Source organism: Denticeps clupeoides, chromosome 13, assembly GCF_900700375.1.
Source record: "Denticeps clupeoides chromosome 13, fDenClu1.1, whole genome shotgun sequence".
Taxonomy (NCBI): Eukaryota; Metazoa; Chordata; class Actinopteri; order Clupeiformes; family Denticipitidae; genus Denticeps; species Denticeps clupeoides.
The window spans coordinates 12,706,184-12,716,927 of record NC_041719.1 but is presented as its reverse complement, the minus strand read 5'-3'; the positions used below and the strand labels follow the sequence as shown (position 1 = coordinate 12,716,927).

The following is a 10,744-nucleotide window of genomic DNA, read 5'->3' as shown; positions in this document are numbered from 1 at the left end:
TCTATACCCTCCTTGCCAGTCTGCCTTCTTTTAAATCGAGGTCGGGTTTATGGGGAAACCATATTCCCGCATCTTTACTTCCGTAAATGTTGTGTTTTATAGCTTGCTGTACAAGAAGACATGTATTTATTCTAATTATGGGCTGTATGCGAAAGACCGTAGGGAAATCGAGCACAAAATAAACAGCAAAATAAACAGGGGGGGGCTGTCCCTGTAACTACTGATTGTAAGTCACTCTGGATAAGGACTCCACTTGATTTTATATTGTTAAGGACTGTAAATATAAATGCAAACATCCAGATTCTGCTGGTCTCGGCGCAGGCTCGACTTTGTGTCCACGTTTTAAAAAGTAGTTTTGCAGGTTAGCTGTTTGTTGCTTAGAATATTTTTTGCAAACCAAAACGTTCTTTTCTTTAGTAAACGATTGGGGGTGTCTTTGAGAAGAATCCTTGGCGCTTAAATCTTAATTTGATTAAATATTCTTTCCTTTCCTGCGAGACGGGGTGAGATTAAAAAAAAAGACTCAAATCTGAGTAGACACGCCCTTCCTATTCGTATTCATGAGGCGCAGCTGCTCATAAGGCGGCGCCATGTTGGCTCTTTCTCATTCTGCGCCACGCTGCTGCATCACGCGTTTCTTCTGTCTCGTGGTGAGTATTTGCTACATTTCAAGACGAAAAAAACTCCTGTAAAACACTGTTTTATACGACGTGTTATACTTACTGTTTCGTGCTGCTACCTTCAGACACGACCGAACTTATGTATTTTTAAAAATATATTTTCGCAAATGTCGATGTGTATAATATTTTACACGGAGTTGTTTTGTCGATCTAGTTGCGTAGAGAGTTATTTTTGTTTGAAAATGATTGGAGAATGTTCCTTTTTTTTTTTTTTTTAATCTGCGCGGTGCAGAAACCCTCTCGGGGAAAATGGCGGCAACGTGGAGACAAAGAGCTTTTCTGTTCGACCTGCCCGCCCGGTCGCGCCGGAACCGCAGCCGTGAAATTCACTGCCGGTTTTATTAATTTCACGATAGTTTAGCTATTGGGCAATTTTGAATGCTCCTTTTTTTGTGTAAAATGCGGGAATATAATGCTACTATGGAAACTGAATAGCAGTTTTTCCATTTTACCGAATCAATTTAGTTTTTTTTTTTCTACCGTATGTCGCACGTGCGTTTTAATTTAATTTTTTTATATATATTTTTTCGGTCGCAACGTGGTCGTTCTGCCCGGAGAAGTAGGTCAGGAAGATGGCCGCGCAGGCGGGAAGATGGCGTCCGCCATTATCACGAGGGGCGAAGCACGATGCCCGCGAAATGGCCGTGGCCTTTGTTCGCGGCAGGGTCGAAATAATCGTGGCTTCGTGGGCTTGAGTGTTCGCGTTGTATCAATTATTTAACCAAATGTTTCCTCGACAGTTTCAGAATTTCTGAGGAACCATGTCTGACGAAGGAAAGCTCTTTGTTGGCGGGCTCAGCTACGACACCAATGAACAGTCTTTGGAGGAAGCCTTCTCCAGATACGGAACCATCGCTAAAGGTATGATCGTCTCCACACGTTCGTGTAATGATTAATCTCATTTTATATATTTTTAATTTGTAATCGGATTTATTTTTATTTCCGTAGTCGACGTCATCAGAGACCGGGAGACTGACCGGTCCAGAGGCTTTGGCTTTGTGACTTTTGAGAACCCAGAAGATGCTAAGGATGCCATGGTTGCCATGAATGGCAAGGTAAATATTTTTTTGTCTGTTTTGTGAAAGTTGCTAATTCAAAAGTGCGTTTGCTGTATTTTTATGCCCTTTATTTTTTTATTTTTTTGTAGACCGTTGACGGCCGTATGATTCGGGTTGATGAAGCCGGAAAGTCTGGAGGACGGTCTGGCGGCAGCTTTAGGGGCGGTTCCGGAGGAGGTAGGGGATTCTTCAGAGGAGGCAGGGGAAGAGGTGCGTGTCTTCGTATGCTCTTTACCCAAAAAAAAACGGTTCCGTTTCTTGGCCCCTCCCAATGAGCCCTTTCCTGTCCTTTTGTCTAGGTGGTGGAGGGTACGGTGGGGGCGACCGAGGCTATGGGGGTGGAGACCGAGGCTATGGAGGGGGTGACCGTGGCTATGGAGGAGACCGCAGCTATGGTGGCGGTGGAGACAGGAGTTACAGCGGCGGCTACAGGAGTGGCGGCGGATACTCTGGTGGTGGTGGCGGCGGTGGCTACAGAGACAGCAGGTTTGTCCCTTTAACTCGTTGCCGTTTTTTGTGAACACTTTATTTAACCTGTGTTTGAGGTACGGCATGATTCCTGACTTTATTTTTTATTTTTTCAGTAGGAATCAGGGAGGATATGACCGTTCTGGCGGTTCCTACAGGGACAACTATGACAGTTATGGTAAGCATAGTATTTTTTTTATTTTAAGTTCCCCGAAGAGTGTTGGTCATTCCACCTGTCCAGTATTCCAATATGCCCTGTAATGTGCTAAAGTGTTAACTCTTTGACCATATTCACTTTACGATGACTGTCAGTATGCAACCCCAACAATGTTTGCCTCTATAAAGCTCCTTAGGCTCACTTTTATTCTCATTTGGTTAAGAGTTCATTTTGTGGAAGAATGTACATGCTGCAGTGCCTTTACACTTTTTGCCTACTTCTTGTCCTCAGCTACACACGAGTAAAAAAAACTTCCTGATTGCAAGATCCTTCCTTCGCTGGCTGTATTTAAAAGATGTGCTGTTCGAAGACTTTGGTTTTTCTTTTCTTTCTTTTTTTTTTTTTTTCTTTTTTTTGCTTTCTTTTGTATCCTGGTTCCAGTATTTGATCAAAAACATTTTTTTTTAAAACAGTGTATAAAGCAATACAGGGTTTCCCCTGAGACGTTATCTGAAATCCTGTAGAACTGAGTTAATGTAGGCTCTATTGCCAGTGAGAATTTCCTGTACATTTTAGATTTCATTTCCCCTGAATGGGACACAAACCATTTTAATGGCTTTTTTTGAAGAGATGTATGCTTATGAACCATCCAAAAAGCATAAGATTCGTAACTTCAGCACAGCCTGACAGCTTCTAAAACCTGAATTTAATTTGAACAAGTGAATTTCTCAAAGGTGATTCTTTCACGAAAACGTGTCATTTTGCGCATTTCTGCCTTGAGGGAAAATCAATTGAATAATTTTCATAAGAAGCCTGACGAGCTGTGGTGACCCTTTTCACCATCTGTAATGCATTCCTTTTGTTATGTGAATTTTCTGGGAGCACGTCTCCAACAGACCTCCTTAACCATGGCAAACCATTTGTAAATATTCAGTATACAAAGAGTGAACTCTCTCTGGTGAGATGAAAAACATGGGTTTGTTATTTCCCACCCACCACTGGTGGCCCGAGGCACTTTACTCTTTGTCGTATTGAATTATTATTTTTTAAATGTGCTCTTCTGTGATGTCTCATGATACTGTTCCTTCTGGGGCGGGGGGGACTGTGCTCTGTTCTGTAACAACACCTTTAAGACCATTTTTCTTTTTTGTAAAAATTGGCTTCATGAAGCCTATTAAACAAATCGTTTGAAAAGCCCTGACTGCTTGTGCCTCTAAACGAACATCTACCTGTGCTCTTTCTGCTTAAGACTTAGTTTAGTGGTGAGCTCAACATTTGTGTCTGGGGTGGGATTCTGGTACTGTTCATTAGAAATGCAAATCTCTTGTATGACAACGGGTGGGTTAACTTTGGAAGATTTACATAGTACAGTGTAACTGCCAGTGCTGGTTCTGTATAATGCCTCATTACATCCAAGAGTCCATCGCATTTTGGAAACGTCAAAGTCCTCGGAGAACTTAGTGTTGTGCTGACACGAGTCCTCTGAGATGAAAGCTGCTCCTCTAGTACATATGTGGAGATAATGTGAGGTAACCACTTTTGCTCTCCTGTTTGCATTCAAGTCCTCATTTTTAAGTGTCATTCACTCCTCAAATGCTCAAGTAACGCAGTATTTCCCAGTGCACTGGTCCGTTCTCATGGAATTTGCACCCTTTTTTGGAATTTCTGCTCTGCCTTTTGTTTAGAATCAACATAATGCTCATTTTTTCTTTGAGAAACGATGGCTAATTCAGTTTGACTGTCCTGTGCATGTACTATCATCTCCTAATGCTGGAGAATTTGCCATGCCTTTTTTGTTTTGGTCTCTTTTTCCAAATTTGCCCCAATATGTACATTAAGCCCATATATTTTATATTAGAAACCTTTTCTTTGCATCTTGATCATTGAGAGGGCTGACTTCAAAGCTCAAGTGAAAATACATTGACATTAATATATAATACAACCAAAACTTTGTAAGATCCATTGCTCAAAAAGATCTTTGTTTTTGCCTGCAGGTTAGCACATCCTGGAGTGCATACTGACTGGTATTCAAGAGTGTAGCTCAGTGCTGACCTCAGTTGCCTGTACCAGATGTAGTGGTGAGTTGATTTTGCATTTTGTGTTGCAAATGTCCAATGTATTTAAACTAATCATTTGTATGCATGCCAAAAAGTGAGCCTTTTGTATTCATGGCTTTTATTTACCTTCCCCAGGGCATCCATGAGTTCTGATTTTTGGAAGTTGCCCTACTGACACCTGAAATCACCACTAGGTGGTCATGCTGAGTGGTAAACCGATCAATACCGAAGATCCAGTGTCCCATAAATGGCACATGAGTAGAATGGCAGTGGTAATACCACCAAATAACAGCAGTTAGCATTTGTGGGAAATGCCATCCATTAATGGCTCAATTTTGTTGGTGGTAAAAGCAGATTTACTTACGATTTGATTATTTTTTTTTTATTTTTTTTTTTTCCCCTCTTCCTTAATGTGTTGTGATTTTACAGACCAATTCTTTTGTCTTTTTGAAATAAAGTTTTTATAGATATCCTTTTGCATTTATTCAGCGCTCAACAAGTTAGAAGCAACTGGAACATTCTTTTGCAGCCAAGTTTTCCGATATTTATTGGTCTTACTAAATAGTGGTCTATGTTTAAAAGTAGTCATTTTGTTATGCCACTGTGGCTTGGTTTCAAGTTCATATTGCAATATGATCAACTATCTAGGGTGGTAGTAGCCTGGTGGGTAATACACTTGCCTATGAACGAGAAGCTCCAGGTTCAAATCCCACTTACTGCCACTGTGTCCCTGAGCAAGACACTTAACCCTAAATTGCACTGGGGGGTGGTCCCTGTAACTACTAAGTCGCTCTAGATAAGGGCTTCTGACAATGCTGCAAATGTAAACTCTATAAAACCGAAATGTTAGTTCTTTATTCTGTTAAGCTTTGGTTTAAATCGAGTCTTAGGCTTATCAAAGCATTTAAATAGTTGCCTTCATATCTGTATACAAATATATTAATCACAGGTGAAATTCTTAAGCAGTGTTGTGCAGGCTTTTTCTTTGGTCCCCTGTATGGTGACTTATCCTCACTGCATGAGTGACGTTCTCTTGTCAGAATGCTAGTAAAACTGGAGGGTTTTGCTCAACACGTCAGCTATCTACCTCCCTGATACTAAACCACATCACTTCTTTTTGGAAAGGGATTTGTTTTTATTAAGTGTTAATGTTACAATTACAAATATTTAAGTGTATTAGTTGCATTGTTAACTGAATCAATCTGAAATAGGCGATCGAAGTTGGAACACCTTTTTGTTCCAGTGACATTTAATTGTTCTCAGCAGGTTATTGAGTCATAGCTTCATTCCTATTCCAGTAGGGGGCGCATTTGTACCACAATTCTGAAAGGCGTGCCTCACCACTGTGGTTTGTACGTGTCTTTCGTAAAGGAGATTATCTAAAAAAAGCAGAAGCAGCACTACATGATAAATACCACCGGAAAAACCATTTAACTTGAATGTCACACACCTATTCTCGCAGTTTTATCCACGTCTTAAGTGCCATACAGCAGCTCGACTGGTCTTTAATTGTCCCCAATTTCCCCACGCCACCCCTACTGCTACGTTCCCTCCACTGGCTCCCAGGAGCTGTCCGCATACAGATGCTGGCCTGCAATGCCATCCTACCTCACAGCCGTTGTTCTTCCTCGTCTGGTCCCTCCACCGCTGAAGGTGCGAAGAAGACACTCATCTAGATTCTGTCTTGGCCCCTAGGTGGTGGAATGAACACCCACTTCTGACCCAGAACTGACTACTCTGTAGATGGTCGCATGAAAGCATGTTGTAAGTTCGCTGGATGAGTCTGTCCGCCAAAATGCTGATAATGTAAATCCTGAGTGTGTTCTCCTGTCCTGTCTTTGTCCAGCGGACACTGTTGGACCCAGCTCTGTTCATGAGTGATACACGGCTCCATCATCAAGATAATGCATCACAATGCCAGAGTGGAACATTTGATGAAATTTTGAAATTTACTCACTCTTAACTGTTCCTAACCGCTCATCCAGGGTGGGGCACCTGCCCTCTACATGGTGTGCACACACACACATACACACACACACACACACCCCTTCACTCACACCGCCGGTGAATGTAGAGTTTCCAGTCTACCATGTGTACATGGCTTAAGACGGCAAGAGGAACCCGGAGAACCCAGATGTCACCCACGGCAACACGGGGAGAACATGCAAATTCCACTCGCACAATGTCCAAGGATTCACAAGCTATTTCATGTTCCTGTAGACAACAACATTTCTTGAGTGAAGAGTGGGTGGAGTCCAGTCCTTGTAGTAGTAACCTGGTGAGTAACACACTCGCCTATGAACCAGAAGACCCAGGTTCAAACCCCACTTACTACCATTGTGTCCCTGAGCAAGACATTTAACCCTAAGTTGCTCCAGGGGGAGACAGTCCCTGTAACTACTGATTGTAAGTCGCTCTGGATAAGGACGTCTGATAAATGCTGTAAATGTGATTCGAAATTTGGTCATAGCTTCCGTCTGTGGGCCTATCACTTAGAAGAGTCAGGAACCACCCTTAACGCCCCCATTACAGCATGATAAAGACCCTGCAACCTAAGTAAATAGTCTGTACCCATTTATAGCAATAGGTCTGCAATTCTGGTATATACATAAGTTAAATGAATCATTACATTTGAATGAATTTGGTGAAATGTGATTCAAGGTCAGCATCTGGGTGTGTTGTTATTTTCACTCATTAAGAATGAGCGTTGACATTTTATGAAGGCAGCTTCCAGGTTTATTGCTTCATTATTTCCGCAATAGGGGGCGCCATTGTACCACCTTTTAACTAAGGAGGAGTTGGTAATGATACACATATACTGTAGAAGTAGCAGTACACGAAGTAAATAAATACATGTATTTAGTGTGGCCATGTACCTTAAATTAAATGTTCTTCAACCTAATGAGCATGAACTGCACTGAAGCAACATCATTTTCTAACTTTATGAATGTGCAGTTTTTACTTGTTCTCCTGAGCAAAATACTGACACCAATTATATGTACAGTATATATGTACAGTATATATATCATTCAATGTGTTTTCTTTATTTTCAGGACCATTTACGTTGGTAGATTTTCACTGAAGGCATCAAAACTATGAATGAACACATGTGGAGTTATGTACTTAACAAAAAAAGGTGAAATAACTGAAAACATGTTTATATTCTAGTTTCTTTGCTCTGATTACTGCTTTACACACTCTTGGCATTCTCTCAATGAGCTTCAAGAGGTCGTCACCTGAAATGGTTTTCCAACAGTCTTGAAGGAGTTCCCAGAGGTGTTTAGCACTTGTTGGCCCCTTTGCCTTCACTCTGTGGTCCAGCTCACCCCAAACCATCTGGATTGGGTTCAGGTCCGGTGACTGTGGAGGCCAGAACTCCACTTTTTGTTAAGTACGTAACTCCACATGTGTTCATTAATAGTTTTGCTGCCTTCAGTGAGAATCTACCAACGTAAATGGTCATGAAAATAAAGAAAACACATTGAATGAGAAGGTGTGTCCAAACCTTTGACCTGTACTGTATGTTATGCTCTTATAAACATTTCGCAAAAAAAAAAGTCATGCTACTCTTACTGTTACTGTTCACTATTTGGTGATTCAGAGGCAGCAGACTGAACGGTTCAGTCCCCTGGTTCGTTCTTCAGGGTTCTGTGTTTGTTTGGGGACTCAGTGACAGTGGTGAGGAGGGAATTTGCACGAGTTGCTGAAGGTCAGTGTCAAAACAGAATTTTATTGTATTGACTGAAAGGTCAGGATAATTCAATTCCGGTTTTAGGTGTACACATTGGCTTGTGTTGAATGGTTCAGGAATTTATTGATCCAGGCGAGGTAGTGGGAGATTCGAGTGTAAGTAAAGAAGTAGTCCGTTTCATTTTCATCTCTGCGAGTTGACACCACCCCGTATGCTACACCATTGCAAACCAGTGGACCTCCAGAGTCTCCCTAAGAATGAGAAATAATATCTTATTAAAACACATATCAGAATATAGGGAGAGAATGGATATTGCACAACGGCGTTCTTACGTTTCCTGGTCCGTTTGGTCCGTCTGTAAGGATGAGGTCTGAATATATATCACTGACTGTAACATTGACCTCTTTGAGCACCTCGGGTGTGGGGAGTGTACAGTTGGTGTCTTCACATCCCCACCCAGCTACCAGACAGTGTTTTGGGACCCCTTCATCCTCTGTCTTAGGAAGGTTGATTGACTGAATGTATTTATTCAGGGTGATGTTTTTTTGCAGCTGTGTGGAAATTATTCATTATTGCCATTCAGCAATATTTTTAGGTCACTTAGGGTATATATATATATATATATATATACACACACACACACACACACACACACACAGAAGAGCTGCTGGCGGCTTACCTGGAGCAACATGATGTCATTGTCATAAAGGCTGTTAAAATCCGCATGTGGAAAGGTTTCTTCAACAGCAACACTCTGAATAGAAGAAAGGTCTGATACATCGTGGGCTCCAGAATAAGCTGTAATTGTGCTAAAAGTGTACAAGAGGCATTAGAGAATGCAAAAATGTTCAACTCAAATTGAGAACAGGTGTTTTTTTTCCCCATAGCTCAATAAACCCAATGTAAGTATTCATTATATTTTTCTGATTTTTGTTCAAAATCAGACAGTGTTAAGTTCACCTTAGTGGTAGCAGTACCCAGTAGTGGTAGTACTGGGTGGTAGTAGCCTAGTGGGTAACACACTCGCCTATGAACCAGAAGATCCAGGTTCAAATCCAACTTACTACCATTGTGTACCATTAACCCTGAGTGTCTCCAGGGGACTGTCCTTGTAACTGCTGATTGTAAGTCGCTCTGGATAAGGGCGTCTGATAAATGCAGCAAAATGTCAAAAAGTTAGGGGCCACTGTTGCACTAATATACCACTATACCCATGTATTTATGTACCAGCTGTAGCTGTACCAGTTGCACACAGCTAAAGCTTCAGGGATCTTCAAATGGACCAGTGGCATTATAATGGACACATAATGTACACCATGACACTGGACTAAAAATCTACTCTGCACTGTCCAGCACCTCCAAACATGGGCAGATGATCTATGCTGCACTTTGGACATTTCCATCTCTACAACTGTAGGACTTTTTCTCTTCTTGGACAAATCATCAGCAACCCTCCACTGACACCAATTGCAGGCTCACGCTACCCTGCAAGGGGGTCCTTTTTTCTCTCTCTTAGAGTTTTTTTTCTGTGGAGTTTTTCCTTGTGTGCAGAAGAGTCAAGTGTGGGGGGTGTCAACTGTAGGGCCTGTCAAAGCCGATTGAGACACACTGTATGTGATTACGGGTTATATAAGAAATAAATGTGGTGGGTGTTGTTAAGAATGATTAGTATTTGTAGATTGAGGGTGCATTTGGAAGTGTTCACTTTCAAAGCCACTAAGCCCAATCAGACATGCAGTGCCGATATGGCAGGGATTGTGGAGTGTCACAGTAACAACAGTCCAACAGTGTAGACTGATTTGCACCTCTCCAAAAAGCCACATGCTACCATGCAGTCCCTGGTTCCAGCTGATGTACATATTTAATTCACCAGACTGTGCATTATAGAATAAACTAAACAGACTAAGTAATATAATCTTAATGACAAAATTAAAATTCATTAACAATACGATGAGGTCGTAAAGCTGCAGAAAGGTTTCTAAGTGTGCATACCGTCCATCACAGTGGGCTGCAGTCATGACGTAATTCTCACTCACAAGAAAACCTTCACATGGTTTCCCATCAGGTGGGACGCCTTTCCACAGGTAGACCATGTACGGATGGCTATGTGGCACTGCCGCATGTCCACCAATGATCCCAGCTCTCATGCAAGCACCTTAACATGACAGCCACAGTTATAGCATGCATGATGCAAAAATGTCAATCTTGTACATGCAACAGTTCTAAGAAAACCTCACAATACATAAAATTAGTGGCAAATATGTTCTACTCAAGCGAAACCATTTTTCCTCTTGCAGTTTTATTTTAGGATAGTGCTGATACAGGAATTAAGCCACATTGCACTGATGTTAGATGATGAGAAACAGAAGAACCTAGCTGGATTTACCTTGAGTGAAGAGCAGGTACAGTGAAGCACTCATGATCAGTCGACCGGCCATGGCGAAGTGAACTCAGAATGGAACGAGCGGCGCTACCTTCCTGTTTGTGGGCTTGTAGCTTAGCAATATCAGGAACTTCTCTACACCCGGCTTATCACCTGTAGGAAACCCAAGATGTATTACAGCAGACCATCTGCAGCTTCCTAACTTAATAATGGTATAAACTCGTCTAATACGCCTTATATTAAGCATAGC

At 41.7% G+C, this 10,744-nt stretch overlaps 2 protein-coding genes across 4 annotated transcripts; one reads left to right on the top strand and one right to left on the bottom strand.

The window, feature by feature from the left end:
- The first annotated feature begins 556 nt into the window (after positions 1 to 556).
- On the top strand, positions 557 to 4,890 carry cirbpb (cold inducible RNA binding protein b). 3 transcript variants are annotated; one of them, XM_029000458.1, is made up of 8 exons: positions 557 to 650; positions 1,421 to 1,541; positions 1,629 to 1,735; positions 1,828 to 1,948; positions 2,038 to 2,224; positions 2,323 to 2,384; positions 4,358 to 4,441; positions 4,556 to 4,890. In XM_029000458.1, the coding sequence occupies exons 2-7, from the start codon at positions 1,442 to 1,444 to the stop codon at positions 4,360 to 4,362; spliced, it is 582 nt and encodes a 193-aa protein (XP_028856291.1). In that variant the 5' UTR covers positions 557 to 650; positions 1,421 to 1,441; the 3' UTR covers positions 4,363 to 4,441; positions 4,556 to 4,890. The 3 variants fall into 3 exon arrangements, with proteins under 3 accessions (XP_028856291.1, XP_028856290.1, XP_028856289.1); XM_029000457.1 differs by lacking the exons at positions 4,358 to 4,441; positions 4,556 to 4,890 and adding an exon at positions 2,655 to 3,560; XM_029000456.1 differs by lacking the exons at positions 4,358 to 4,441; positions 4,556 to 4,890 and having other exon boundaries at positions 2,323 to 2,648.
- Positions 4,891 to 8,130: 3,240 nt separating this feature from the next.
- LOC114802536 (mast cell protease 1A) lies at positions 8,131 to 10,595 on the bottom strand. The gene is made up of 5 exons (XM_029001542.1): positions 10,498 to 10,595; positions 10,104 to 10,266; positions 8,791 to 8,920; positions 8,444 to 8,662; positions 8,131 to 8,362 (listed from the first exon to the last, which is right to left on the bottom strand). The coding sequence occupies exons 1-5, from the start codon at positions 10,547 to 10,549 to the stop codon at positions 8,192 to 8,194; spliced, it is 735 nt and encodes a 244-aa protein (XP_028857375.1). The 5' UTR covers positions 10,550 to 10,595; the 3' UTR covers positions 8,131 to 8,191.
- Positions 10,596 to 10,744: the final 149 nt, after the last annotated feature.